Here is a 26543-nt window from a genome sequence, read left to right on the forward strand (position 1 = left end):
TATTTGTTTACTTCCGGGTCGTGGGTTCGCGAACGCAGCTCAGCATCGGATGCCCACAACACCAGACAGCTGTTGTCAAAGGCTGGGTGTCTAGGACGATGGCAGGAGAGACGGATGACGAGATACCCGGTATGTTAATCAGAGAGCTCACCCGATGCTCGGTTCCACGACTGCACATATTCCTGAGCAGAAACGTAATGCTACTCAGTTTGCTGCACATCAACCTTTCAGATGTGGCTAGTGGAGAGAGTCAGATAAGTGATTATTGAAAAGACAAGGAAAAGTAACACATGACCGTGCTTCGACAATACTGTCAAATACTGCTAAAATTGCTAGCTGAACAAGTTCTGCAAAGATTAATGGTGTCTGTCGTCGTCTCTGTATGTTGTTACTCCTAACTAGTTCAACAGGCATGCTAGTATCCCCCTGATTATAAGTAGGGACCTAGGTTAGCCTATTATTCCTTATTGAAATAGCCATTTTAAGCTATTATAAGCCCTAATAAGTTATGTGATTGCGTGCTACTTTACACTGCTGTTTTCTTTGGAGTTATTTTTTTGCTCTTCCTATAAGCGTTTTGTTGTGTTCTTCACAGAATCAGGTGCCATCTTCACGTTTGGAAAAAGCAAGTTTGCAGATAACATTCCCAGTAAATTCTGGATGAAAAATGACAAACCTGTGCAAATATCGTGTGGAGATGAACATACAGCACTGATAACAGGTAATTTTTGAATCTGTGTATCTGTGTGTTTTTGTAGAAAACTGCTTATGTATATAACCAAGCAAAAAAAAAATGAACAACGCTCTGCAAAAATTACTTTTTGAGATGGTCCTGATTTTCAAAAATAGAAACTGCATGTTCCGCATAGCGGAAATAGGAATGTGTTTGAAGATATTCTCTAAATATTGCTGCTTCATTTTTCCAAGATCACAGTGTGTCTCAGTTTCAGTGCATTCTCTTCTTCTTTTGTCCTGTTTTCCTGCAGGTACCGGCAAGCTGTACATGTTTGGCAGCAATAACTGGGGTCAGCTGGGCTTGGGAACTAAGAGCACAATATTAAAACCAACTTGTGTCAAAGGTAAGTCATCCTCAGATGTGGCACTTGCTTTTAGCAATGAGCATGTGTCATTTTGCTGGCATCTGAACGCTGCTTATTACTCTAACTATAAGAATAGAAAAAATCTGGGCTACAGCAGGGGTGGCCGGTGTGTATGCGGGTTTTCACTGCAACTCCCTAATTAGGTTTCTAATTAGAGGACTGATTGGCTGAAGAGTCCTGACACCTGGGTTTGAACAGCTGTCCTACAGGTTATCCCAAAAACCTGTGTACACACCGGCCCTTTGCGGATAAGATTGCCCCCCCCCTGGGCTAGAGGCATGGTCCTAGAAACCCCCTGCCCAGATTATTTTTTGTCACACTACATCATTTATCACATGGGCCACCGAACCCCCTTACTAAATTGGACTCCTGTCTCATTCCCTAATTTGTTCATTCCAACGTCCACCTCTCAGTCTATGCTAAGAATACTGTGTTTTTTAATATACCACAACATGCAGACCTGCACAGTGTTTGCAGTTTTGTAATATTGCTGATGATTTTTTTTACACCAAAGAAATTAGTCAAAACCGGATTGTATTAAGGCAGCTGAACAGAAGAATTAGGTACACGTTTATATCTTATATGTCCATGCATCTTATAATCACGTGCAGAAAGCAGGATGAGATGCACTGTTGCTATATGTGCAGTTTCTAAAATCATCCTGATGACATGTAGAAATACCTATATTTGCACCTACAGTTATTTATAAGGTTCATCTCACATAGAGGAAGATGCATGGCACATGCACCTGTGCAAATAGACAAGTTCTGTGTAGGTAATTAGAGTTACTTAGCAGAAATTGGATCCTAGCCAGAGATTTTAGAAAAGATGTCATACAGGATTTCGTCAATAACCCACGCAGCGATAGGCAGACTTTTACCCAAAAATACCTGCAGAACAAAGAAGAAACTCTGCCTTCTTTATAAAATATATTGCGATTAAGCCTTAATATGAGCTGTTTAGTACTTTCAAATGTCAGATTTAATGGCAACTTGTTGTTCAGGGACGACACGGGCAAGAAAAAAAGCAAGGCTTTTTAAAGACTCATGGAGTACGCTGTCTGGGTGCTCTTCTGGAAGAGCAGGCTGTTTCCTAGGAAACAGCTGTGCTAATCACACATACAGCCCTTCAAGTGTACTTGTGGTGAATTGAAAATGGGCAGGAAGGAGATGGAATGGGTCTGCATGAGACCCCGTTACCCACGGATCAGTGAGGCAGGGGAGAAGGGGCAGACTTATCTGACTTTTCTCTCCTGTTTAATTCAGCCCTCAGTCCTAGAAATACAGTCTTGGGCAAAACATTTATGAATCTTGTTTTCCCATTGAAACTAATGCTGTTTTCTGGCTGCATTGTTGTTGTTCTTGTTGTTGGACAAGCGTGGATGAGCACAGTTTACTTTAAGTGAAATAAGGACGTGGAACGAGGTTCACACTCGGTCCACAGATGTTTGCCAGCAACGGCACAGAGGGATATCCGCAGGAGATCCAATTAACACGTCCGTCTAGGTGCTGCAGAAGGAGCAAATGAGCTGTAAATCATATACCCGTCCCAACATGACCAAGGCGCTGCTCCAATTCACACTTCTGATGGATGGGAACACCCAGTCCAGGCCTGTAGACGTGACATAAATGCTGTAAAAGATTTGAGTAGCTGGAACACCGTGGATAGGAGGCGTAGTATTACTGACAAGAGGCTGAATTAGGGACCCCCAAAGTAGTAGCTGAAGTCGATGTGTAGGAATGAGTGTAGTTCTACATGTGTGGATAAATGTACTTGCAGTATATATGATGTGGCTTCACTGAGCTACAACTATAGTCAACTTCGCTCCTCACAAGTGTCCCTCCTCCGTCTTCCTGTCCTACTGCCCCAACAGCTTTTCATTCCCTTTAGAGAGGATCCTTCTGCAAAGCCCATTTGTTTGCCCCTTTTCACTTGCACATCCAATCATCCATGCCTTAGAAAAGAACAATTCAATTTGTCAGAGTCAAAGCCGCCGTCTCTCTCTTAATACCCCTTACAGTTTTCACTCCCCTCACCTATCTGCCTTAATTGGTTGGTTTTTCGCCCTTTTTGTTTCAGCTCTGAAGTCTGAGAGGGTGAAGCTTGCGGCTTGTGGCCGAAATCACACAATTGTGTGCACATGTAAGTCACAGTATCATACTGCTGTTTTGGCGCAGTCAGAATCGTGCAGCTGGTGTGCAGGGTGAACTGAATTTAGCCACAACATCAAACTGTATGGCTAATGTATTTGTTGTACTCAAATGTGTTCCAATTTAATTGCACATGTGACAGATCTCTGTGCTCACATTCATATTTTCCAGTAGTGTAAAACTGGATTTAGTTGAGTCATGCTTTGGTTTCACTCTCCTAACTTCTTAACTATATACTGACAACATACTGTTCAGTTCCTTGCATATTGCTCTTGGTTCAAAGGTTCATGGATTTTCGGTTTTGGATCATTTATCTAGAACCAGAGTCCTTTCTTCAGAACCTCAATATCTGCAGGATTTGTTTTTAAAGAAATCTTCGATATTCCTAGAACTGCTTAGTTCCAGGTATACCCCAAACACCTTAGTGTAAAGGCTAATTGAAGTCCACTTGGCCTGGGCTCTTGACGCCTGGGTATTGGTACTGCTCCACCGAGGTGGGTCTGGGTCCGAATGCTGTAACGAGCAGAGTGATGTTGGCGTACCCTCAGCACGGGGAAACATGTACGCTGCTGGCGGGAACAGCGAGGGGCAGCTGGGCCTCGGTGACAGTGAGGAGCGCACCTCCTTCCAGCTGCTGCACGCCTTTGCCGGCAACGCTCCGATCCGGATGCTCGCTGCCGGCTCCAACACCTCCGCAGCCCTCACTGGTGAGAGCCGCCCGCCTTGCATATGTGTGTCTTGCCTCAGTAAGCGTGTGACCTGACGCGGCTGCTTCTGTGATGACGTCATGTTTTTTTTTGTTTTTTTTTGGAGTGTGTTTTGGTTTCACTCTTCCCAGTATGTGGTTTTATCATGATGTTTGGTGGTTTTTCAGAGGATGGGAGGCTGTACATGTGGGGGGACAACTCCGAGGGCCAAATCGGCCTGGGGGACAAGACCAATACGCTGGAGCCCCAGGAGGTGACAGTGGGGAGGCCAGTGTCTTGGGTCTCTTGTGGATACTACCACTCGGCTCTCATCACTGGTATGTCACAGCCTCAGCTTGGGGTTTTAAGGCAGAGATCTGATCTGCAGTCAGCCTCACCAGTTGGTTCGGTCTCCTGAGTGCTGCTTCGTCCACGGGTGTGTTTTACAGTTGACGGGGAACTGTTCACATTTGGCGAGTCTGACAGCGGGAAGCTGGGATTGCCTCCTGAGCTGCTAGACAACCATAGGACACCGCAGATGGTGCCGGGCATCCCAGGGAGAGTCGTCCAGGTTGCCTGCGGAGGGGGACACACCATAGTGCTCACAGGTAGGGGTGTCCGCTCTGCTGCTCTGTTAACAGTGAGGGACAAACCAGAACGCGATGAACCTTTAATTCTACCTAGATATTTCGGAGTTCCTCAGGGGTACATTCTTGAACCTATCCGTGTTTTAAATTTACGTTGGTTAAGATGCTTTCCTCCTGCTCCTTAAGCTTGTTATGGACAATGAGTAATCCCTCAGTTTTCAGCATTTAAGATATATTCCTTGAAATAAGAAAAGATTATTTTAGTTGGTATTTTTGCTTATTAACTTTGGTGACATCTGTCTCCATTGTGGCCTTTTTATATAAATAGACCACAGGCAGTTTTCCATCTGATGAAGTATTAAATTGACAGTAATCATGAACTTCTACCCTGGGGGGGCATGAGATACAAGTTGGCTGCTTGTTCTAAAAAAAGTGAGGCAGAATATCAAGTGTGATGTGACTCAGGCTTGGATAATGTTTAGTGGATCAGTTGTGGGAGCCTTTCCGGCCCTCGTACTGTCAGCTCAGACCAATGCCCCCCGTTTGCTCTCTGTGGTATATTTGCTTTCCCAGCGGACGACTTGTACACGTTTGGGCTGGGCCAGTTCGGACAGCTGGGACACGGCACCCTTGTCTGTGAGTCCCAGCTGCCCAGGGAGGTGGAGCACTTCCAGAAGAGGAAGGTCAGTCAAGTTACATGCGGCGAGAATCACACGGCCGTCATCACAGGCAAGTATCGCCTCTAACCTCAGCTTCCATCCTCTTATGCCCCCCCTCCCCCCCAAGTGCCATCAAGGGTTCCTGGGGACTAGCACTGTTTCCTCAGACCTATGGGACCAGGGTTTGAGTCTCCACCTTTAGGGTTGTGCACCCTTAAAACTGAATTGAGAATGGCCAATACAGTTTGTGAATTTGAATTGAATCTGAATTATGGTAGAAAACAGGATGTAGAATTGCAGTTTGACTTTAAGAAAGTAGAATTACAATGAAATTGAATTCAGATAAATGAATACCCATGCAGTGGCGCTAAAAAGTTTGTGAACCCTTTAGAACTAGTTAGACTTCAATCCAATAAAAACAAATGACACAAAACATTATACATGTTCCTTTATTTATTGAGGAGAATGATACAATGCTGTGTGTGTATGTGTGTCTATGTGTTGTGTGTGTGTGTGTGTGTGGAAAAAATACATGAACCTTTGTTGTGAGTATCCAGTGTGACCCCCTTGTGTAGTAATAACTATATACAGTAACTGTTGATCAGTCCTCCAGGATTTTGACTTGGTTATTTTCTGCTTTTACCATTTTTTGGTAGAACGACTTGTGTGTTTTCTGTATGACCCACCTTCTCTTGAGATTCAGTTCAGTGACGGATATCCTGACATGTTCCTGTGAAATTTTCTGGTGCAATTCAGAATTCATAGTTCCATCAGTTATGGTGAGCCCTCCTGGTCCAGATGCACCCAAACCACGATCCTGCCTTCGCTAAGGTTCTTATGCTGGGATGCATTGTTTGCTATTTACCAAACATAAAGCTTTTCATTCCAGCCCAGGCCTATTGTACATTGGGCTCATCCATCCACAGAACATTCTTATATTCTCCAGCATCCGTCTGACTTTTCCATGTGCTGTTTAGCAAACTTTATGTGGGCAGCACTGTTTTTCTCTGTGGCGTTTGTTTTGTTGGGTCATATTTATGCTTAGACAAAATTCTAAAGGGTTCACAAACTTTACCACCACTGTACTGTAGGTGCGGCTTTTATCAAACAGCTGAATATAAATTACACATAAATACGTTAACATGCATGGCAGATACTCTGTCCATCCATCCATCCGTCCATCCATCCATCCATCCATCCATTTTCTATACCCAGTTTTCCTATGCAAGGTTACAGGGTCCGGAATATTACATGATATATAAAAATGTCATATTATTCAGAGTAAAATAATGCCACACTTGAAGCAAACCTACATAATAAATAATTTAACACTTTGTGTACCATGGTGAATCTTCTCGATGGGAAAGTTTACCCTCAAAACTGAGTGCTGGCCATAATGACTGCAGTGCCCAGCCAAAGGAATGTCCCAAACTCTCTTCCTACAACCCCTCGACTGTCTCCAAAGCTTCACATGAGAGTCAGCCATGTTTAGCAGAAGATGCCAGCCCTTTGCCTACTGGAGAGGAAGGCAAACCAGCATGCCAGCCCAGCATGCCTAAGCTGCGAGTCCAGTGCTACAGCAGCATTCTCTGCACCTTTTGCGGGAATCTTCAGTGTTGTAGGAAAAATATTTTATGGAAAAGGACTTGGAGAACAAACTTACACCAAATGCATATTTATAGAACAGGTTAAAAGTTCAGCATTTACGTCTCTGCAGAGGATAAGAGGGTATAGAAAATGGATGGATGGATGGAATTACCTGGGCATGTTTGATGTCTCTTTCTGGTGGCACATAAGATGAAATAAGTGACCCTGAAATGTGTTTTGATGTAGACTGTACTTTTATATCATCCAGCTCACTGTCAGTCTGCTGCCTCCTACTGGTCACATGCTATGTTTTGCATCACCCACAGTCGAGCCATCTTTATGCTCATAGTTTACTGCTTTCAGTTACATCCCCCTTTTTTATAGACACTATTTTCCGGTAGTTCTGCTTGATTACCCTTTTTAATGGAGTCAGAAAATATTAAATAATTTTCCTGATATTGCCGTTGCTAGTTTTTGATTCCTCCTGGGGAAAAAAATTACCATTAATTACTGTGGGGTGCTGTGAAGGTTTGTAAAAATTAGCTTTAAGAAATAAAATTAGATTTAAAATGGTAATCTCACTCGGTGATTTGGCATTATGAGAAATTCTGCATGAATGGATAATTAACAGCCGGTGAGTAACGACGCGGTAACGATGCGGTAATGACACGGTAACGACACGGTATCCCTGCATTCAGACAATGGGCTCCTGTACACCTTCGGGGACGGGCGGCACGGCAAGTTGGGCCTGGGAGAGGAGAACTTCACCAACCAGTTCAAGCCGACCCTGTGCCCACGATTTCTCAAGTACCATGTACAGTCGGTAAGCAGCAGGCTGGAAAATCTGTTGTACCTTTGAACAATACAATTAACAACAATTCCTTAAGTATGAATGAAGCAAACAAAGATATGTAAATACTGTCTGATAAATGCCATCGGGTGGCATAGCAGTGCTGGCAACCATGTCAACGGTGTGCTATGGGATGTGCACATCTAAGGTAGCATGTGGAGGCTGCCACATGCTGGTACGGGCGAAGCGCAGGTCCGAGGGAGTCCGTGAGCTGTGCCTGGAAGAGGATGATGTCACAGAGGACTTCCTGGGGACGTCCTATACAGAGCTCCTGGGGGAATCCTCTCGGCCCAGCTTGTCAAGGAGCCTCTCCGCACGGGTCAGACGCAGGGAGCGGGTGAGAATCCCTGCTGGGGGTCCCTCTTTAACGACGTCAGGAGGGGATTATCTAGCAGTCATGCTGCTTTTATTACCTGCTTCTCCATCGGCATTGTAATGACCTGGAGCTTTCGCAGGGATTACAGCCGCCGTGTGGGTGGGTAGCAGTTACCAGAGCAGCGTGTGCATTTTGCATGGAAACGTATTATGCACATACATGTAGATGGGCTGCAGATTAAACGCTGTGACTTTCAGATGAGGTCATAGGGTGACTCGCGTTTATAGAATAGCGTTTGAAAGCATTACAGTCTTAAATTCAGCAAAGATTAGATAGAATGGAGTCTTGCTGAAGCTGTTTTTTGCGTGGGTGCCACAAGGTGTCAGTGTGGTATCAGCAGTGCCCTACAGCCCCTCACGGCCACTGAGTGCCTCAGTCAAACCCATGAATAAATTTACTGTGCTGCCCACCTGTCCAGACCCCCAGACGGGAATGACGTCTCCTGTTTTTCCTTTCCAGGAACGCTCCCCGGAGCAGTTTGGTTTAAAATTCCACACCCTGCCCCCTCTGAAGTCGGGCTGCCTCGCTGCATCCCTGCCCATGGCCAGCCACACGGTGCCCCCCCCGGGCTTCCACAGGGACACGCCCGACGGGCGGGAGCGAAGCGGGCAGCATCGCCAGGCCGTGCCACACGAGACAGGTACCAGTAACCGACGCATGCCTCACTTCCTGCCCGAAAGAGCAAATTCTTACGAGGTAATGAACAGGGTGCTGTTTACAGTGAACAGCCCGAGGCCCCCTCACAGCCATGACTGGCATCGGGCTCGACGTAGAAATGGCCTCTTCAGGAGAATCGACGTGTGACAGCTGCCAATATTCTTTCCCCAAGCTGCAGGAAATGCAGACCGTAAGGATACGGAGGAGCAGACCCAGGTTGAGGAGATTATAGATGACAATGGGAGCGTGAAGGGATTGGGGGACACCACTGACTTCCTGAACATGGTGAGAGAATCACATATTCACATATTCACGTGTTTCTGTGTGTATGTTTACTGAACACACGCACACGCACATGCACACGCACACACACAGCTACACGTTTATGTCAATTTCAGGCCCCTAGTGACAGGCTGCTTTGCGGTTAGCCCTGGCAGCAGGACCCGCGTGCTTCCTGACGCTCACTGACACTTGGCTTTTGCCATTTTGTTTGCACAAGCTCAGCAGCGACAGGAAGTGAAAACAGGCTCCGCCAAGCGCTTTTTCAGAAACCGTGGGATCCAGTTTCTGTGCCGGGGCCTGGCTCCCCCCCAACCCCACCCCCTGCACATTTCCCCCCCCCCCTCCCGTTTCCCCTCTGTTGCAATCACTCTGCAGTTTTTCCGACATTATTACATTACAGTGCCCCCCTTGCCCTCTCCATTTACTAAAAATGTATTTCCGACAGAACAGCCAAGCCCGCAGTTGTAGTTTTCCCTGAGATTTATACTGGGGGGGGGGGGGCGGGGGGGTAGTCCACAGAGTTTCCAGACATATGGTGAGCTCTGCTGCGGGCATGGTCTCAACAGGGGGGCCTTACCGAGCAGCCATGGGCTTGAGCCCCCCCCGGCCCCCTCAGACTGTGGCTGTAATCAGTGCCACGTGGCCCGAATGAGAGAACGCATCCCAGTCACGCAGCATCAGTGTGTCTCTCACTATGGCGTCACTCTCCAGAGGCGCCCATCCAGAAAACTTTTTAATGTTTTAAAAATGATTCCCACATACTGCTTCGTATGTCTATGTGTGTATTTTTGCAGCAAACTTTAGCGTGTTGCACGTTCTCTTTTCCGTTGGAAAGTTGATGTCATTACAGTATGTGCTGTGTGAGATGCAAAGCCGGCCGTACCGAGGCTCTGTAGCTGGCCGTACCGGGGCTCTGTTGCCGGCCGTACCGGGGCTCTGTAGCCGGCCGTACCGGGGCTCTGTAGCCGGCCGTACCGAGGCTCTGTAGCATTCTGGAAAAGTCAGGAAAGTCATATCCGAAATGATCCGGTCATTGGGTAAGGTTCCTCATCTTGTCTATCTTACCTGACAGACCCACGTGATGAAGATGGCCCCCGGAGGTGGGACTTTGACCTTTTCTCCAGTTCAGAAAGACCAGGTAGGACTGCCCCTGCTGCTGACCTCTTGATCTCATGTTTGGTTTGCCGAACCACGTTAGATCTCTCAGCAGTATTCTGTCACTCATAATCAACAACGTTTTTTTTATAGTATTCAATAAACAATTAACATAAATTAACATTCATCTCATTTGTGGAGAATTTGGTTTAAAGCAAATGAACAGAATGCCTGTGTTGGCTCTGTCTGACCTTTACTTGTCTTTTCCCCCACGCTATTGAAGGCTCTGTCTTTGTTCAGAACTCATCCATCTCTGCTTGTGCACTTTATATTTTCTCTGTGCTCTCTCTCCTTTCACCCCTGATTTCTTGCGCTTGGGTCAAAGAATCTTAACATTGCACATGGTATGGTGGTGGGGGCGGGGCCCAGTCATGTCATGGGAATGGTGGGCGGGGCCAAGTCAGGTCATGGGAATGGTGGGCGGGGCCCGGTCAGGTCATGAGAATGGAGGGCGGGGCCAAGTCAGGTCATGGGAATGGTGGGCAGGGCACCACACCTGGCCCATCTCACCGAGTCACTGACAGGCTCCAAGTTGGGGCTTACTGAAGATACCAAACATAGAATTATCCTGGAGGCTGACGGTAAGAAGGAAGATGTGACTGAGGGGAAAATAAATCCTAGGAGCTCAAGCTGAGCTTCAGTTTGTAAAGGTTGGAAGAGATCAAAAAGGAACTAGAGCTGAACCAAACGATGAGACGAATCCACTAGAAATTAAGAGGCAGTCAGTGATACATGGAGATCCAGCAGAAGACTGGAAGCACAGCCACCGTCCAAGGAAAAAGCATTACAGGGAAACCTTCTTGGTGTAGAAGGTTGATCTGTAGAGGTCAAAGTTCAAAAAGTAGGAAGCCATTTGTCAGATGTATGCTTTAATGGTAAGGCCAAAAATTTAGAAGCAAAAGCAAATGAGGTGAAAGAAATGGCTCTGAAAGCTGAACTGAAGCTCAGAGAGACAGGAGGAGTTAAAAAGGCAGCTCCGGTAGGAGCGGAGGCCCAGTGAGAGGGGAAGGGGAGGCGAGCACGTCTGTCAGGGCTGAAGGCGCGGTAATAGCGGGATCCAAGCCGACGGCGACGGGGAGCAGCGGAGGGAGCCCCTTCGAGAGGCCTCAGCTTCAGCTTGGAGAAGTGGAAGGGGAAGCCGCCGATGGAACAGGCAAGGACAGACCTGTAGGAGAGGAGTGCAGGCCTGCTGACGTGGAGGGTGCACTCGTAAGGGGGGGAGGCAGGACTGCTGATGTGGAGGGTGCGCTCGTAAGGGGGGAGGCAGGCCTGCTGACGTGGAGGGTGCGCTCGTAAGGGGGGGAGGCAGGCCTGCTGACGTGGAGGGTGCGCTCGTAAGGGGGGGAGGCAGGACTGCTGACGTGGAGGGTGCGCTCGTAAGGGGGGGAGGCAGGCCTGCTGACGTGGAGGGTGCGCTCGTAAGGGGGGGAGGCAGGACTGCTGACGTGGAGGGTGCGCTCGTAAGGGGGGAGGCAGGCCTGCTGACGTGGAGGGTGCGCTCGTAAGGGGGGGAGGCAGGCCTGCTGACGTGGAGGGTGCGCTCGTAAGGGGGGGAGGCAGGACTGCTGACGTGGAGGGTGCGCTCGTAAGGGGGGAGGCAGGCCTGCTGATGTGGAGGGTGCGCTCGTAAGGGGGGGAGGCAGGCCTGCTGACGTGGAGGGTGCGCTCGTAAGGGGGGGAGGCAGGCCTGCTGACGTGGAGGGTGCGCTCGTAAGGGGGGGAGGCAGGACTGCTGACGTGGAGGGTGCGCTCGTAAGGGGGGAGGCAGGCCTGCTGATGTGGAGGGTGCGCTCGTAAGGGGGGGAGGCAGGCCTGCTGACGTGGAGGGTGCGCTCGTAAGGGGGGGAGGCAGGCCTGCTGACGTGGAGGGTGCGCTCGTAAGGGGGGGAGGCAGGCGGGTGGATACGTGCCACAACGGAGAGGCAAGCTAGTGCACAGGTAAGAGGCAAACCTGCAGGAGCTACATAAATGGGGGCGATGGAGGGGGGAAGGAAAGCTGTGAAAGGCAAAAGCGACACTGTGCTGGAGGAGGGTGAACAAACAGAGGGAAGAATGGGGAATGGAGAGACATAAGGCGACTAGCTTCAGAAGCACATGTGTAAAGACTAAAGGTGGCTTCATCAAAGAGGAAATCGGCCGGTTTGATGTGACACCTAGAAAAGCCAAAGTGAGCTTATCGGTAAGGAGGGTGAAGAATTAGGTACGAGAGGGTCTAGTGAAGGAGTGAAGAAGAGGGGCAAGGTGGAGAAAAAGGGCAGAAGTAGGAGACGCAACTGAAAAGAGTAGAAATGAGTCACAAAGGCTGAAGCTGAGCGAAAAGAGGAAGAAGTGAAGTCGCCGGTTTGGCGTTGGCTGAAAACACACCTGCAACAGGGAAAGCGAAGAACCAGCTGCATGTGAACCGAGCCTGTGGGTCGGACCCTCAGAAGTGGGCCGTGTGCAGGATGAATGCAAGCGAATCGAGGCAAAGCACGTATCTGACTGCTTTACGAAGAAACCTTTACAGGTGGAGGGTGAGTCTGTTGAAATGAGAAGAAAAGCAATGGAGTCATCAAGCCTTGAAAAAGCAGAAGTGCTCAAGGGCCCCTGGCTTTAAATCAACCAGGAGTCCCAAGGCGATGCCACAGCCATCCAAACAGGCAGAAGATGGAGATGAAGACTGTACATACGGCGGCAAAGATGCTGTTATTGTTCACAAAGTAGAGAAAAAAACATCCAAGCAGGGGAGAAGGTGGAGAGGAAACAGAGAGTGACATAGAAAGCAAGAAATATGTCCCAGAAGGGGAATCTGAAGATGGAGATGGATCAAAAGGATAGGAAGGAGGAGTTAATGAGGAGAGTGAGTCTGCAGTTGAGGAAGGAGAAGATGAAAGTGTTGAGGAGAGAGGAGATGTGGAAGATAAAAGGAGTTGAAGAGGAGGAGGAAGGTGAATTAGAGGACACAGCCAAGGAGGGCGATGTTATGGAGGAGGAGGACATGATAGCATGTAGCACTGGGTGTGTGGCCTCCCAGCTGTGTTCCATTTAAATGCTTCTCGCCGTGCTGCATTGCTTCAGTTTGGTTTGGGACGTTCCTATTGATCTTCATTCCATGTTGGAGAAACCCCATTGCAGCTCTGTACACACAGAGCTGCATGCGTGACGTGTCCTTACAAGTTGCCCTGACAAAAGTAAAGGGATCTCACATTCCATATTCAGGAAATTGTGGCCGGAGGCATTTTTGAGGTTGTACATATTTATTGCCTGTACTGATGGCAGGTGTGAGAGTCTGACGAATGGTTAAATTTCCTGTGATGTCTGAATGCTGCTGTGCTTTATGGGGAAGTTTTGCTGCAAATTCAGAAAACCGTAACTGTGTGCAATCTTCAAAGCATTCAGTCTCTAATTCATTTTGATCACTGCACATTGTATTTCTGAGTACCAAAGAACAAAAAAAAAAAATCTGTCCATCCAGCCATCCATCCATCCATCCTTTCATCCATCCATATTCTGGATCATGGAGCATCCGAAGCTTATCCCAGAAGCTATAGACACAAGGCAGGGACCGATCCAGGATGGGGCGTCAACCCATCATAGAGCACATTCACACACAAATCTGTCATTCATTTAAAAAACAACACTAAACAACGATAGTTGAGGACTTGAAATACTGTGGACCTGAGTTGCTTCCCAAACCCCCAAGAAGATATAGTTTTGCTTTTCAAATTTTATATTATTTTCTTTTGATTTTGAGTTGCTGTATTTGTGTAGTTAGGATTCATTGGTTGACAATTTTCTCTTAAGCTGCCATTGTCTTCCCGTTAATCATACGTCTGTTTAAAATATAAAAAGATGGCTTCTTATCTATTGGCCCACAAACCCTGAAGTCATGAAAGGACTAATCAGAAGGGCCAATTGAGAACTTTAAAACAGGAAGTCTCTCGTTCTGTGGTTCCGTCGTATTTCAGCAGCGTGGTAGCTTGAGAGCACTGTAGCTGTAACTGAGAGCAGAGTGCAAGAGCCCCCTGTGGGGGGCCTTTTCTGGCTCGTGGACGCGGCTGTGGTGTTCTTCCAAGTGCCAGCGGTGGGATTCAGCTCCATGAATCAGGATAATGAGAGCCGGCGCTGTACAGCAGCCCGTCGGGGTGACTGCTGAGGTGTGCGTGTTCACCCAGCCCACATCACACCCTGCACATGTTACTCTTACTTATTTGCTTGGCAGACATATTGGTGCAGAGTAACTTGCAGAGCTTGCAAGATAGCAGCATTTAATTAGCATGTCATCTATCCTGTCTGAACTGGGTACCTTGTAGTCAGTCCAGTTTAACTGTTAGGGCACCTACTGCCTGCATTTTTCCATAGCTCAGTGATTGCCGATTCCCTCCTTGATCGTTTGATGTTTTTAACACGCGTGTGTCGGTTGGGGTCCTGCACATGGCTCAGTGACAGAGACAGAGAAAGCTGGTAAACACAGACCATTTACCCCCCAAATGATTGCAAGCCACGCTGTGTTAGCCAGTTAGCGTTAGCTGTATGTGCAGCTTTTCCCAAAGTAGCCCATTATCTATTGCTGAAAAAAAGTGTGTCCTTATAATTAGCATTTTGACACGAGATTTTTACATCTTCAGTCTGCTAACTGGTGCCATCTAACCGCTTATAGCCTGCTGGACACAGTGCAGCTCCAGAGAGTGAGGAAGAGGACGAGGAAGATGAGGACGAGGAGGAAGAAGAGGAGGAGGGAGAAGAAGAGGAGGAGGAGGAAAATACAAAGGAAGAGGAAGAGCCTGAGTGCATCCAGAGAACATCAGAGGAGATAAAGGCTTTGTCCTGCCAGGGCAATGGCTGTCTGCCAGGAGACGCACCTCAGGTATCTGCAGAGGGGTCTGTTGTAGATGTGCTGGCAGTGTGGGCACTTCCCAAATGCTGCTGGAAACACCTGGCTGCACCGGCATGCTTAAGGGTGACGTCATTTACCCAGGCTGCAGACAGTCCTCTTCGAGGTGGCTGTGGTTCTCTTTGGGTTAAATGCTCCGTCTCAGAGCCAAGCTGCCTGCAGACCAGAATCCTTATGCAGTCATTCGAAACTGAAGCCCGAAATGATGTTTTTGTGCTGGGTTTGTAGCCAAAAACAGTAAGCCACTTCACATTGCGTATCTCCTGCATCTTCATTAACAAATACATTTTATATACAGGCATTAATCCTACCCCCCCCAAAAAATCAGCTTTTAATATCCTGCGAAAAATTTTATTGGATATTTTTGTTAAAAGCTTTGCTGCTCAGCAAGACCCCGAACCAGGACTCTACGGCCTCGTGTGCTAACTGCCTCGCCATGTGCAAAAACAATTTTAAAGTTTAATCTGAGAAAAAATAAAATGTTATTAACCCTTATTGGACATCTGTATGGGTGCTCATCACAGGGAAGTTTGTCGTGTCGTCCTCAGGAACCTGAAGTCATTAAAGAGGAATCGGTCACAGACGGGCCACTGAAGGGTGAGTTCACTTCAGCGCAGAACCCGGGTTTATGAAATCTGAGTGTTTTCCGTGTCACTCTTCTAGGCGGCGTCCGTTTGAGCCTCAGGTTGTTCAGTGGTTTCCTGGGAGAGTCCGTATGAGACGCTGGGCCTCAGCTAGGGTGACCGCTTATCTCATGCTGCTGCGGATGGTTGTTATGCAGGCCTGCTGCGGATGATTGTTATGCAGCCCTGCGGTTTGGCCCTTTCATTATTTTTTAAGCGATTTCCAGTCTTTGATGGTCCGTCGTTTGATTTCTGTTGCTCGCATGCTCCGCTTCTGACTGAGGGAGCCTTTCTATGCAATGACAACGGAAAACACAGAATTGCGATATTCACTGTCTGACCTAATAGACGCAGGCTGGTACCCTAAACCCGCTTTGATACAAGCTCTGTTCGGTCCTTTAATTCCGACCTCATTAACTTCAGCTTGGTTTCTGCCCTTTTCCACAAACCGAGTCGAAAGAGCAGCCAGAAAGCCAACAGCGGGCCAAGTGTTTCTGTCAACGTCGCATCCAAAGCATTTCATTTCCCACGTCGCATGCAGAGGAATGTCCGTCGCCACGGAGATAAATAGTAGTGCCTTTCAGGTCTTAAATTTAGTCTTGTTGCCGGCAGAGAGGCCACCTGACTTCTCATGCGACACAGCGACCTTGTCAAGTGTTTTTGTCCTTGTTGATGCTTTCTGTTGAGTAGTTTACCAAAATTTGCAGTATGATTCATTTGCTGCATTTTCTCTGTTTGCATTGATAGAAATGCGAGACAATCCAGGTCCTCAAGCGGAGGAGAAGCCAAAATCCCTGAACAAATCAGAAAATAAGACAGACATAGTAAAATCCAAATTCTTTTTTGGGTCAAATCGAATGGTAGGACATGTTTTCAATTTTATTTGACTATCCTGTTTCTGGTGTCTTAATAACAAGATTGATATCGAGTAAACTGCAGACGTAGTGTTTTCTGTACCAGGATGTACAATGCTAGTTCTGTTTGTGCGTTACACAGTTGAGATAATTTCAACGCAGATGTTTAGTAGCAATAGAGCAGATGGTGAAAATTGCACTTCTCTCTGTGTGCTTCCGCAGATATCGCTGTTCAAACGTCCATCAACGACAGAGAGCGAACGGCCGAATGGGAAGGGCGAGGCCACACCAAAGGGTGAGGCAGAGGATCCTCCATCAGCGGGGGGGTCTGCGAGTGACACAAGCAAAGTGAAAGACAGCAACCCAGGGGAGAGTGTGGATGGCAGTTCGCAGCCGGAGGCTAGGGGGCAGCAGAGAGCACGGGAACCCAACAGCAGGGCCTCTCGCTCAGCCACTTGCACTTTGGTGTAACTCCTGCAGGCGGCGCTTGTGTCTCATTCCAGGTGCCTTTTCAGTGTGTGGAAGAAAAACACACACAAAATGAATACCACTAACACTTCACTGGATTCTCTGCATTTGTTCGAATACAGTTACTGTTCGGTGTTAATCGGGATGCTCGCCAATCTCGCATCCATGACTGAATGCAGAAACTGAGCCATAAGTGGGAATTTACTGGTAATGTTACAACTACATGCTGTTATTGGGGGTTATTTTTATCAGAATAATGATGAAGGTTATTATTCAGAGATATATATGCTGATATGTAGCAAATTTTGTATATTACACACAGTGACTCAGAGTGTAACACTCGGAAGTCTCACTTCCAGCATTGTGAGTTTGATTCCTGGAGTTTTTGCCAGTGTGCAGTTCGGGGCGTCCCCTGCCTCGTGCTCTGTGCTTCTTGGTACAGGCTCCAATTCCAGTTAGGCTCCGCACTGGATAAGCACTAAAAGTATATTTTATATATTCATTATATTTACTACTCACTTTTCTCACATTGTACAGCACTGCACAAGAAGAGATAATTCATATAAGAACATAAATGGGAAAACTGAACTACCTGGCAGCCTAAAACATCATCCTCAAACAGCCAGAAGTACTGTAAACATAAAGGAATGGTTCACACTGGCACTTAAAGCCATATTATTGAATGTCCACCTCCAGTGTGTGTCAGCAGGGCTGTCCGTGAATGTGCCCGACCAAAAATAAATACACCCTTGTGATTTGGTCAGGGACACAGCGACTTCTGTTAAGGAGTGAGCCCTCTTCAAAGTAAGCAGTGCTGAAGGGACCTCTCAGAGGCACGATGGCACACGACCGGGGCTACTGTGTCAGAGCGCAAAGCGGCACTGATTATCCACGCCGTGTGAGTCCCTGAAATGCACATGAGCTCCGATCGCTCTCAATGTGAACGTGAGTCCAGCCTCCGCTAAGCCATTGGCTCAAACCCGAGTCCTTCTTTCAGCCACTGGCCTCTCCATGTTTTTATTTATAGATCAGATGAACTCCTGTCTATTGCCATTGTGAACTTTGGTGATTTTCCCCCCCACTTTTTTACTAAAATAACTTTTGTGCCTTTATTACTTTTTTATTTTCTGTTATAGAATTCTGTATTGTTCATATATGTAGGTCCAATTTGATATTTTCTATCTGTCAGTTTGTCTTGTAAGAGTGCAGACGTGTTTGTTATGACACAACGATCTCAATGCACTGGTGCACTTTACATGGGTCCGTAGCACGTTCTGTCTGTGTTTGTGACTGACCTGGTCTCAGTTTTTTACATGTTACTGTGAGCGGTGTGAAGCTGTGCTGAATTCCTGCGTCTGTGAACCTGTTTTTGATATTTGAATCTGTTCGAATGTTTTGATATCTGATGACTGTCATTCATTTGGATACTCTTAGATTTGCATGGCGTAAAAGTAAACTACACAAACACAGAGTTTGACTGATGACATTTTTTCTTTTAAAGTTTATTTTAACCTAGTTGCAGCGGAGAATCCGGCCCATGGTGGAGTTATTTGTATGTGTGTTTGTGGTGTTGTAAATACAATGAAGGCTTCTAGGCCAACAAGAACAGACTTGCACACATCAGAAATGGAGAATGACCCAGACAAGGTAGGTATGGAGCTGACATTCAGGAATTAATGAACTCAACATGAGGTAGAAGGAACATTGTTCTGTTTCCTTAAATATAAAAATACTTCAACTCCTTCCAAGGTGTCCCCAGTTATTGCAGAAATATTTTAAATGAACTTAAGTGGACGCAGCTCTGGCAGCCTAATATGGATATTAAAAAGTTAGTGTTTTCTACCTGAAAACTCCCTTTTGTGAGGACTGAAGGTGAACGCTCGTGGGGAAAGGTACGTCTTTAAGTTTTTTTCTTTTGGGGGTGGGGGAATTAAAAGCAGAAGACGTGGTAGGCATATACTGAAACCCGTGGATGATGTTCAAGTTTGACCAGCGTTGTAACTGGAGAATATCCTCCTGTTTCCTGCGTGGGAAGGCGGACCCAAGCAAAGGTTTTGCGCTGGAGGGTTTCTGCTCGTAGATGTGAAAGGGGGTTGCATATGTGGATATGGATTGCAGAGCTGTAGCTGTTTTTTTAGTTGGTGTTCACCTTTCTTTCATCCTGGGATATGAAGGTAAATGCGGGCGATTTATTTGTGGAATGTTGCGCTCAGTGCGGCAGCATGCGTAACTTAACCCAGGTCTTGAAAATAAGTAATACGCTAATAAAAGTTTTTTCCCTTTTTATTTACGAATTCTCTATTAATACTCTGAGCACTGATAGCTGTACGTAATCGCTTTAGTTAGTTTAGTTTTAATCCTGTGATGTTTTCTCCCAGTAAAATGTGGTATCGCCTGCGGGAACGGAGCTTTTCTGTTTACGTGGTATATTCCGGCTCATCAGAGTCGGGTATTCAGGACGATGCTGTTCTGCAGGAAATATCCGGCTAACAAATCAACACGTGTACAGCGATTACAGCCCGTGCCTTAGCGCCGCACGTCTCACGCGCTCTAAACCGCACTACAGCAGGACAACGTTTTCGCAGTCTGTAATTTCCTAAATCCAGCAGTATTGCTGCTTATACTTATACGAGTCTTGTATAATACAAGGTGTGCATTGAGACCGCAGGCCAGTCTGTTTGCATAAGGTATTGAAAGTAAAAAGAGTGAAATGGAAGAGGCGCAGATTGAGCTTTTTTCCGAAGACTGGGAAGAAACTCAGAATGAGTGCTAATGTTACTGTCTTACGTTAAACATGGTCACCGACAGATAAAGGGCCTCCATTAAGGGCCCTTGCATAGTTTTCCCGAAAGGGCAGAGATGCTGTAATGCAAAGGGCAGTGAAACCAAGCAGAGCGGAGGGAATCAGTCCTGCTTTGCATCTCGTCAGTCTGTCACGGAGGTCTGGCCCGGTGTCAGATAGGGTGGTGTCTGTCCGGTATCAGTCAGGTATGTCCTGCCTGGCTTGTGACTCTAACTTTGGGTCAGTTTGGAGGGATCTACTCACCGATCAGGCTTCACAGCGAGGTCTATGAACGACTGCATGTCAAATAAATGCGTTTCAGATATATAAACGGACATCAGTTTAGATTAATATATATAGGCCTATCCAAAGAGGCGCGCGTTTTGGGCGAAAGCGGTTTATTAATAATCGGTCGCCTCCTTTCTGCGATATAAATTCTCAGTGATACTTGACAGAGGCAAACCAGTCTTCATTGCTGGATTTACGTGCCTGGATGGAATCTCTGTGGGCTCACCCTGAGCACCCCGGAGCGAAATCCGGCAAATAAACCGTTTGAAACATAAATTGCGCGAAATTATTTGCTTGGCTTTTTTTTAATATTCCAGCGCTGTTTTTCTTTTTGTTATTAATTTCTGTGTCTGAAATACAAAAAGCTTATATTTCCTCTTGTTGCGGATGAAAACAGTACAGATGTAGGCTACATATACAAGGATTTCATTTTCTGTACTTAAAGGTAAATATTTGGTTACCCTTCTGTGCTGTGCTGTATCGGCAGTACGCTAGTCGTACACAGTACAGTGAAGAGGAACTGGCCTCAAAACTTAATGGAAATTCTCCTGGCCTCCCTCATGCAGGCTGTTCTGGGTATGTCTCCTTCCCCTGGAATTGGCACAGGGTTCACTTTGTTCCCAATGGGAAGGAGGTTGGGGGGGGGGGCGGCTGTAATAGTCCTGCCAAACAGACTGGCAAAATCCTCATGTCACCTTATCCATGACTTCAGGGTGTCCCATTCATTGTGAAACAATGAAAAATGAGGCCCGATTCTGGGTTTCATTTGGTTTATTTAAATCTTCCCCAGCTTGGAATCAGGCAAGATGCTTATTCAGATAAATTATGTCATCTTAGTTGGCCTTAGATGTAAGTGATATGGTTTGAATTGACATGTGGAAGTCAGAGGAGACCCATGGACCGCAGCACGACGGCTGATAAAGGTGAATCTGAGCCATTTTATTGCACAACTTTTGTGTGCGTGCGTGTGTGTGTGTGTGTGTCTTGCCCTTTTGTTTCTGGCCCATGGTGTGTAATCATTACTGCCCTTTCTGTGGCTGTGATTGGCTCAGTGCTTGGTGTGTAATCATTACTGCCCTTTCTGTGGCTGTGATTGGCTCAGTGCTTGGTGTGTAATCATTACTGCCCTTTCTGTGGCTGTGATTGGCTCAGTGCTTGGTGTGTAATCATTACTGCCCTTTCTGTGGCTGTGATTGGCTCAGTGCTTGGTGTGTAATCATTACTGCCCTTTCTGTGGCTGTGATTGGCTCAGTTCATGGTGTGGTATACCAGCTTGCTTCGGATGGTATCGGAACACCAGACGGGTGCTTTTCCCGGGCATGTGAATGGTTTGAGGGCACGCGGCAGTCAGATGGGAAGCTGGTGAGCTTGGATTGGGCAGACCAGTGGCCCAGCAGCTCGGGACGTCTGGTGCACAAGCGTCCCTGTGGCCCAGAGGAGGCCGAGGTTCGAGTGATGTTAGAAAGTCACGCCGCTGAGACCAGAGCTGGACTGTTAGCGTTTGCCTGACAAATCGCTGGCGGTGACAGGCCTGCAGGCAGTGGGGGGTTAGGGGAAAGGAAGTGCAGGTTAGATTCGCTGTGAGGGGGGGATTGTTAGGACGATTCCAAAAATTTGTAACATAATGGGATTGGTCTGGGGTATGGGCCCAATAGGATACACTTTCATGGGCCCAAAATCTCCAGCCTCACGCCTGGTGCAGGGAGTCTCATGTTGGGGGCAGAGGGGTCAAGCCCCAGCGTTGGCAGCCATGCAGCGCTCCCAGGCCAAGAGCTCTGTACAACTTCAAGGCATATAAATTAAGTTTTACGTGCTTCAAAAATGAGAGATAACTTGAGTCCGTAATGAAAGGTTCCGCCTTGAGGTTTCGCCGCCATGTGAGATACGAGCATTCGGCAGCTCAGGACGACGTATCTGCAGCAGCTTTTCCTCCAGTGTCCCTTCTGAAGGTGTTTTATTCCAAGCAAATAGTGCCTAGAGAAATTATGTTTTCAAAATGCTTGAAGTGAACAATAAAGCCTTGTCCTAAGTCAGTGATATTCATGCTTTAGATACAACAGCAAATTTCATGCTTTGATATCTGCCAGTAACAACAGCCTGGTTAGGTAAAGCACATTCTCAGCAAGTCCCAAACGGGGTTTATTCTTCCTGCACTCGGTCCCATAAACTGTAGCATCTTTAAATGAACTTTTTCACTTTTTTAAATTCACATCTGATGGACCCCTTAGAGTGTCCAGAGTGGACAGTGTCACATTGTCTCTCAGACCGTCCAGAGTGGACAGTGTCTCTTTGTTTCACTCCTCAGTGGGTGTTTCTGTTTTCCCGCCTCGTTGCCGGTTGACCACTTGCCCGTGACCACTTGCCCGACATTAAATGCTAACATGGTCTGAGAGTTCATCTTCTTAAATGATAATGTGGTACTTTGATCTGTCCCCGCTGTACTTCCAAAGCAGGTCACTTAGGTGGCATTTCTGTCCACACAGACATAAACATCAAACAGTGTCATGCTGGGTATTTTACCAGAATGACTAAGGTTAAGCATCATGCCAAGGATGCTACAGCGGGACTCATTCTACCTCTTGTCCCTCTTGGCAGCTGGCTTTGTGTGGACTCTGTTGTCCTGTAAAAAAAACTATAAATATAGAACAGAGTGTAATTATAATTGCTAGTCATTAGATTACATCTTTCACGGCCAGCTTGGCTTTGGTTTCATCTCAGCAGTAGTTTTACAGATTTACACAAGACTCTGTACAGAAGTTAAGCCACTCGGAACATCTAGATTTAATGCCCCTGCTGTTAAAACCATTTTGTGGCAATTGAATTTGCGCGGGGCAAGCCTACTGAACAATGTTTCAATGTGGTCTGTAGTATTAATGCATGCAAACATTTGTAAATGCTTTACAATGATTTCCTGTCACTCCTAGTCCACAAGCCTCAATGAATCTTTCAGCTTTGTTAATTTATAGTAACCAGCTGCGTACAAACTGCTGAGTTTAATGTGCAAAGTAAGAACCATGCCATTAAGTGGGAAGGACCAACAGACATGGAGATTCCATGCCGGACTCTGATTGGTCCGGGTCAATCCCTTCTGGATTGCTCATTGGCTGAAAGATCTGTGCAAGTTAATAAGGCAATACAAGATCTGTGACATGACAATGATGAGATTGTTATGTCAAAGTATTGGCTGTACGGGACGTCTTATGCAAATATAGACCTAGTGTTAGATCCTGTAGATGTCCTTTCAGGTCATTTTGGTCTTTAGCACCATTCTCCATGGATCACAGTAAGTAAATAGTGAACTGCGGCTGTGAAGCCGGTGTCTCCTGCTTTGGTGTTGTGCCACGACCAGAGTGCACAAAAAAATACACATCTCCAGAGGGAGGTGGTATTTTTCCGAACAGGCACACCGAAATGTGTCAACCCCCCAAGACTCCCAGGAATGGGGGGGGGCGACGTGCTTCCCACTGCATGTTCCCCTGACTGGCATGAATGGAATTGCCCCCCCGCACTTCCCTTTTCATGTCAGCAGTTCCTCAGTCTCTCCCCCTTCCCCGATGTCTCTTATTGTCTTCTTTTAGGATCGGGGTACTGGTCCTATGGAGACGACGAGGATTCTTACGCACGTAGATACAAAGGTGAACGCTTTCACTAACTGCTAACTGCTCACACATGCTGCTCGACCATGGGCGCTGTCTGTGCTGTTGGCCTGCTGCATGAGGAGAAAGACACACGCATACGCTTGGAGCACAAAGGAGCGGGTGGAATTAATTAATCCCATTAAATTAGCTGCTTGTTTACCATAATTAATTGTTACATCTTAAATTAGATAACCGCAGAGGCAGACCAGTGAGGTAGAGACTTTCATGTTTTCCATGTTCAGCACGCCCCACAAATAATATTTGCGTGACTACAATTTAATGAAAGTTTGATGCATTACGGGCCGTTTTTGGGAATAGTCACATTATCCCCCAGCAGGTGGCAGTCTATGTTTATGGCTCCATTTCACTGCCTGATTTTACAAGCCTTTTAAAGAGGATTTGCACACATTTTCTCTGTCTTTTCCAAACACATTAGTGGATAACACATGAAATGTTAGAGCACTTGCCAAAAAGCAGCCACCCATATCTAATTAATACTTAAATACCTAATACTTAAAGCTTTTTGAAGAACACGGCACATGTCTTTGACTTGAGGCTGCTGGAATTTTTATGTAGATTTTATATATATATATATAATATGACGTGTGTGTATGTATGTATATATATATACACACACACATGTTATGTATGTGTATATATATATGTGTGTGTGTGTGTGTGTGTGTGTGTGTGTGTGTGTGTGTGTGTGTATATATATATATATATGTATGTGTGTGTGTATATATATATATATATATATATATATATATATATATATATATATATATATATATATATATATGTATATATGTATATATGTGTATATATATATATATATATATGTATATATATATATATGTATATATATGTATGGCCTGGATTTATTCTGTTGTACATTGATCGGAAACTTGGAACTGCAGAATGGAGAAAAAGCACAGAGGTTTTTGGAAAGTGGAGCATAACAGGAGTTTGGACAGAGCTGTTCAACGTAAGAGAATCCCTGCTTTGTTCGCATAGTGGATGGGGTAGGAAACAGGATGTAATTACCCTATATGCTCTGCGCATTTATGCTTTTTAAGAGTGCCTGTGCTTTTCCTAAACAGAGCTCTTTTCACTCAACAAATCAACCTGAAATTTTAAGTATCGCCAGAGGACGGCACAAATTACTTAGTTAGTGGCATTGGTACAACTTTTGTTAAAGTGTCTCCATTGTCCTTCGCGATGCACTGAGCTCCAAAACGGGGCTCTGGCGTAGAACCACGGTAAGTAAAGACCAGAGCATCCCTGCTCAGTGTTTACCGGCACACGTGATCACCTTTGTGTTTCCTGTCAGTTGCCTGTAACGTTTAATCAATGATAAGATCTTAAAGTGCAGAAGGGTCTGAGTTTTCTTGGTTTCGGGTTTTTTGGAATCGAACGAAGAGGTGGTGGTCCCCATATCTGCTACACCAGGCACGGCTCGCGGATGAGACTCGCTGCCTATCAGCTCGTAAATAATGAGTAACCAATGAGACGCCAGTTTTCCAGGGGGGAGGTTACACATAATCACATAATCACAAGCACCTCCTTTGGCAGGAACCCCATGGTGCGCTCCCATAAAGGTGAAGCACGGGTATGTCAGCTGTCGCTCCCCACGGGGGGAGCACTACCTGAACGTGATGGGTGCCCGCTGCACCATCCGCTGCAAGAAGGGCTATGAGATGCACGGCTCCAGCGAGGTGCTCTGCATGGCCAGCAAGCGCTGGTCTGGCAGCTATGCTTGCCGAGGTGAGGCCCCGCTCCTGCACTGCCCCTAGTGGTAGACATTAGAATCACGTTTTAACTAAAGGAATCGTTGTGGTGGATTAATTGCACAGGCCTAATCAAAACAATCCATGTCCATAACGAGTCAAAGGGGTATAGTGGTGGAACATAGCTGATGTGTTATTAGTATACAGAACACAGACATGTGACACTGTAACTGTAAAGCCAGCAGGGGGCACTCATGACCTGTTTTGTTGAGCCTGCAGAGATTCGGTGCCCAAAGCTGGACATGCCGGCCAATGGAGGATACAAGTGTTCCGACGGCTCCTACTTTAACTCCAGGTGTGAGTTCTTCTGCTCTCCGGGTTACACGCTGAAGGGGGAACGTTTCGTCACCTGCCTGAGCAGCAAGACCTGGAGCGGAGGACAGAGCACCTGCGTGGGTGAGAGTCTTCAGGTGGATCATGAGGGGATGGACACTCAGTGCTGGTGTGTTTCTTAATACCAAAAACGCAAAGATTGTGCTCTTGGCAAGACCAGTCTTGCTAACTTGCCTCCAGAGAGCGAACTTGGGGCACAATGAATGATGGGAATGGTCTTGTTTGGTGAGGGTCCAACTGATGCTGATTTTTGGGGAGGAGCAAGAACAACATCTAGGGATTTTTACTGTCCTCTGTACTTCTGTCCTTGAGTATTGTATCTGGTCTTCGGCATTGGAAGATTATGTAAAACGGGTACGAGAGAACACAAACCTGGATGTAAGGGCATGGATGGTAGGGACATGTACTATGGGAGTACCATGTGTGTCTGGGGGGGGGGGGATGCATTTGGTGCTGGTTTGGTCCCTACCAGTGTTGAAACCAACTCCTTTACCTGAATGTCCTGCAGGTCACATCTTCAGACAGTTCTATCAACTCCAGAAATGTAGCAGTTTTTGTTCAAGGAGACCAATTTTCAGTTGGCATTAGGTTTTTAGGAAAAACAAAAGCTACGCAACCTTGCTATACATTAAACCCCCAGCCGCCCCCAAGGCCCTTATGCACTCCCCCAGCATGGAGCGATGTGCTGAACGCCACACGGATGGGTCGATTGTCCTCCTGAACCGCTCTAACAAGATAATGAACTGCCTGCAAGGCAGGAGCGATTGCAGCACGGAATGTTTTAATTAGCGTTTAGGGGAGGCAG

The 26543-nt window shown here is 46.6% G+C and overlaps 2 protein-coding genes across 10 annotated transcripts in view; both read left to right on the forward strand.

Annotated features, from left to right (window-relative positions):
• On the forward strand, window positions 1–18377 carry LOC111838133 (X-linked retinitis pigmentosa GTPase regulator). Of its 3 annotated transcripts, none has more exons than XM_023800770.2 (17): window positions 1–129; window positions 596–721; window positions 987–1079; window positions 3180–3242; window positions 3799–3957; window positions 4125–4274; window positions 4386–4544; window positions 5097–5252; window positions 7468–7592; window positions 7768–7956; window positions 8455–8635; window positions 8825–8937; window positions 10007–10072; window positions 14729–14935; window positions 15487–15559; window positions 16333–16445; window positions 16662–18377. In XM_023800770.2, the coding sequence occupies exons 1-17, from the start codon at window positions 99–101 to the stop codon at window positions 16908–16910; spliced, it is 2253 nt and encodes a 750-aa protein (XP_023656538.2). In that variant the 5' UTR covers window positions 1–98; the 3' UTR covers window positions 16911–18377. The 3 variants fall into 3 exon arrangements, with proteins under 3 accessions (XP_023656538.2, XP_023656539.2, XP_023656540.2); XM_023800771.2 differs by having other exon boundaries at window positions 15511–15559; XM_023800772.2 differs by lacking the exon at window positions 16662–18377 and having other exon boundaries at window positions 15492–15559; window positions 16333–16432.
• The window catches only part of srpx (sushi-repeat containing protein X-linked), a 16431-nt gene continuing 7650 nt past the window's right edge, over window positions 17763–26543 (forward strand). The window contains exons 1-4 of one of the 7 annotated variants that reach the window (XM_072698966.1): window positions 17794–17852; window positions 23556–23612; window positions 25191–25382; window positions 25625–25801. In XM_072698966.1, the coding sequence (XP_072555067.1) occupies window positions 17819–17852; window positions 23556–23612; window positions 25191–25382; window positions 25625–25801 (460 nt within the window). In that variant the 5' untranslated portion in view covers window positions 17794–17818. Of the gene's footprint in view, window positions 17853–18729; window positions 18800–18846; window positions 19082–19359; window positions 19896–23555; window positions 23613–25190; window positions 25383–25624; window positions 25802–26543 lie in introns of those variants that run through there. The other 6 variants (XM_023800981.2, XM_023800982.2, XM_023800980.2 and 3 more) reach the window with 6 other exon arrangements.

This window comes from Paramormyrops kingsleyae, chromosome 1 (assembly GCF_048594095.1).
Source record: "Paramormyrops kingsleyae isolate MSU_618 chromosome 1, PKINGS_0.4, whole genome shotgun sequence".
Classification (NCBI taxonomy): domain Eukaryota; kingdom Metazoa; phylum Chordata; class Actinopteri; order Osteoglossiformes; family Mormyridae; genus Paramormyrops; species Paramormyrops kingsleyae.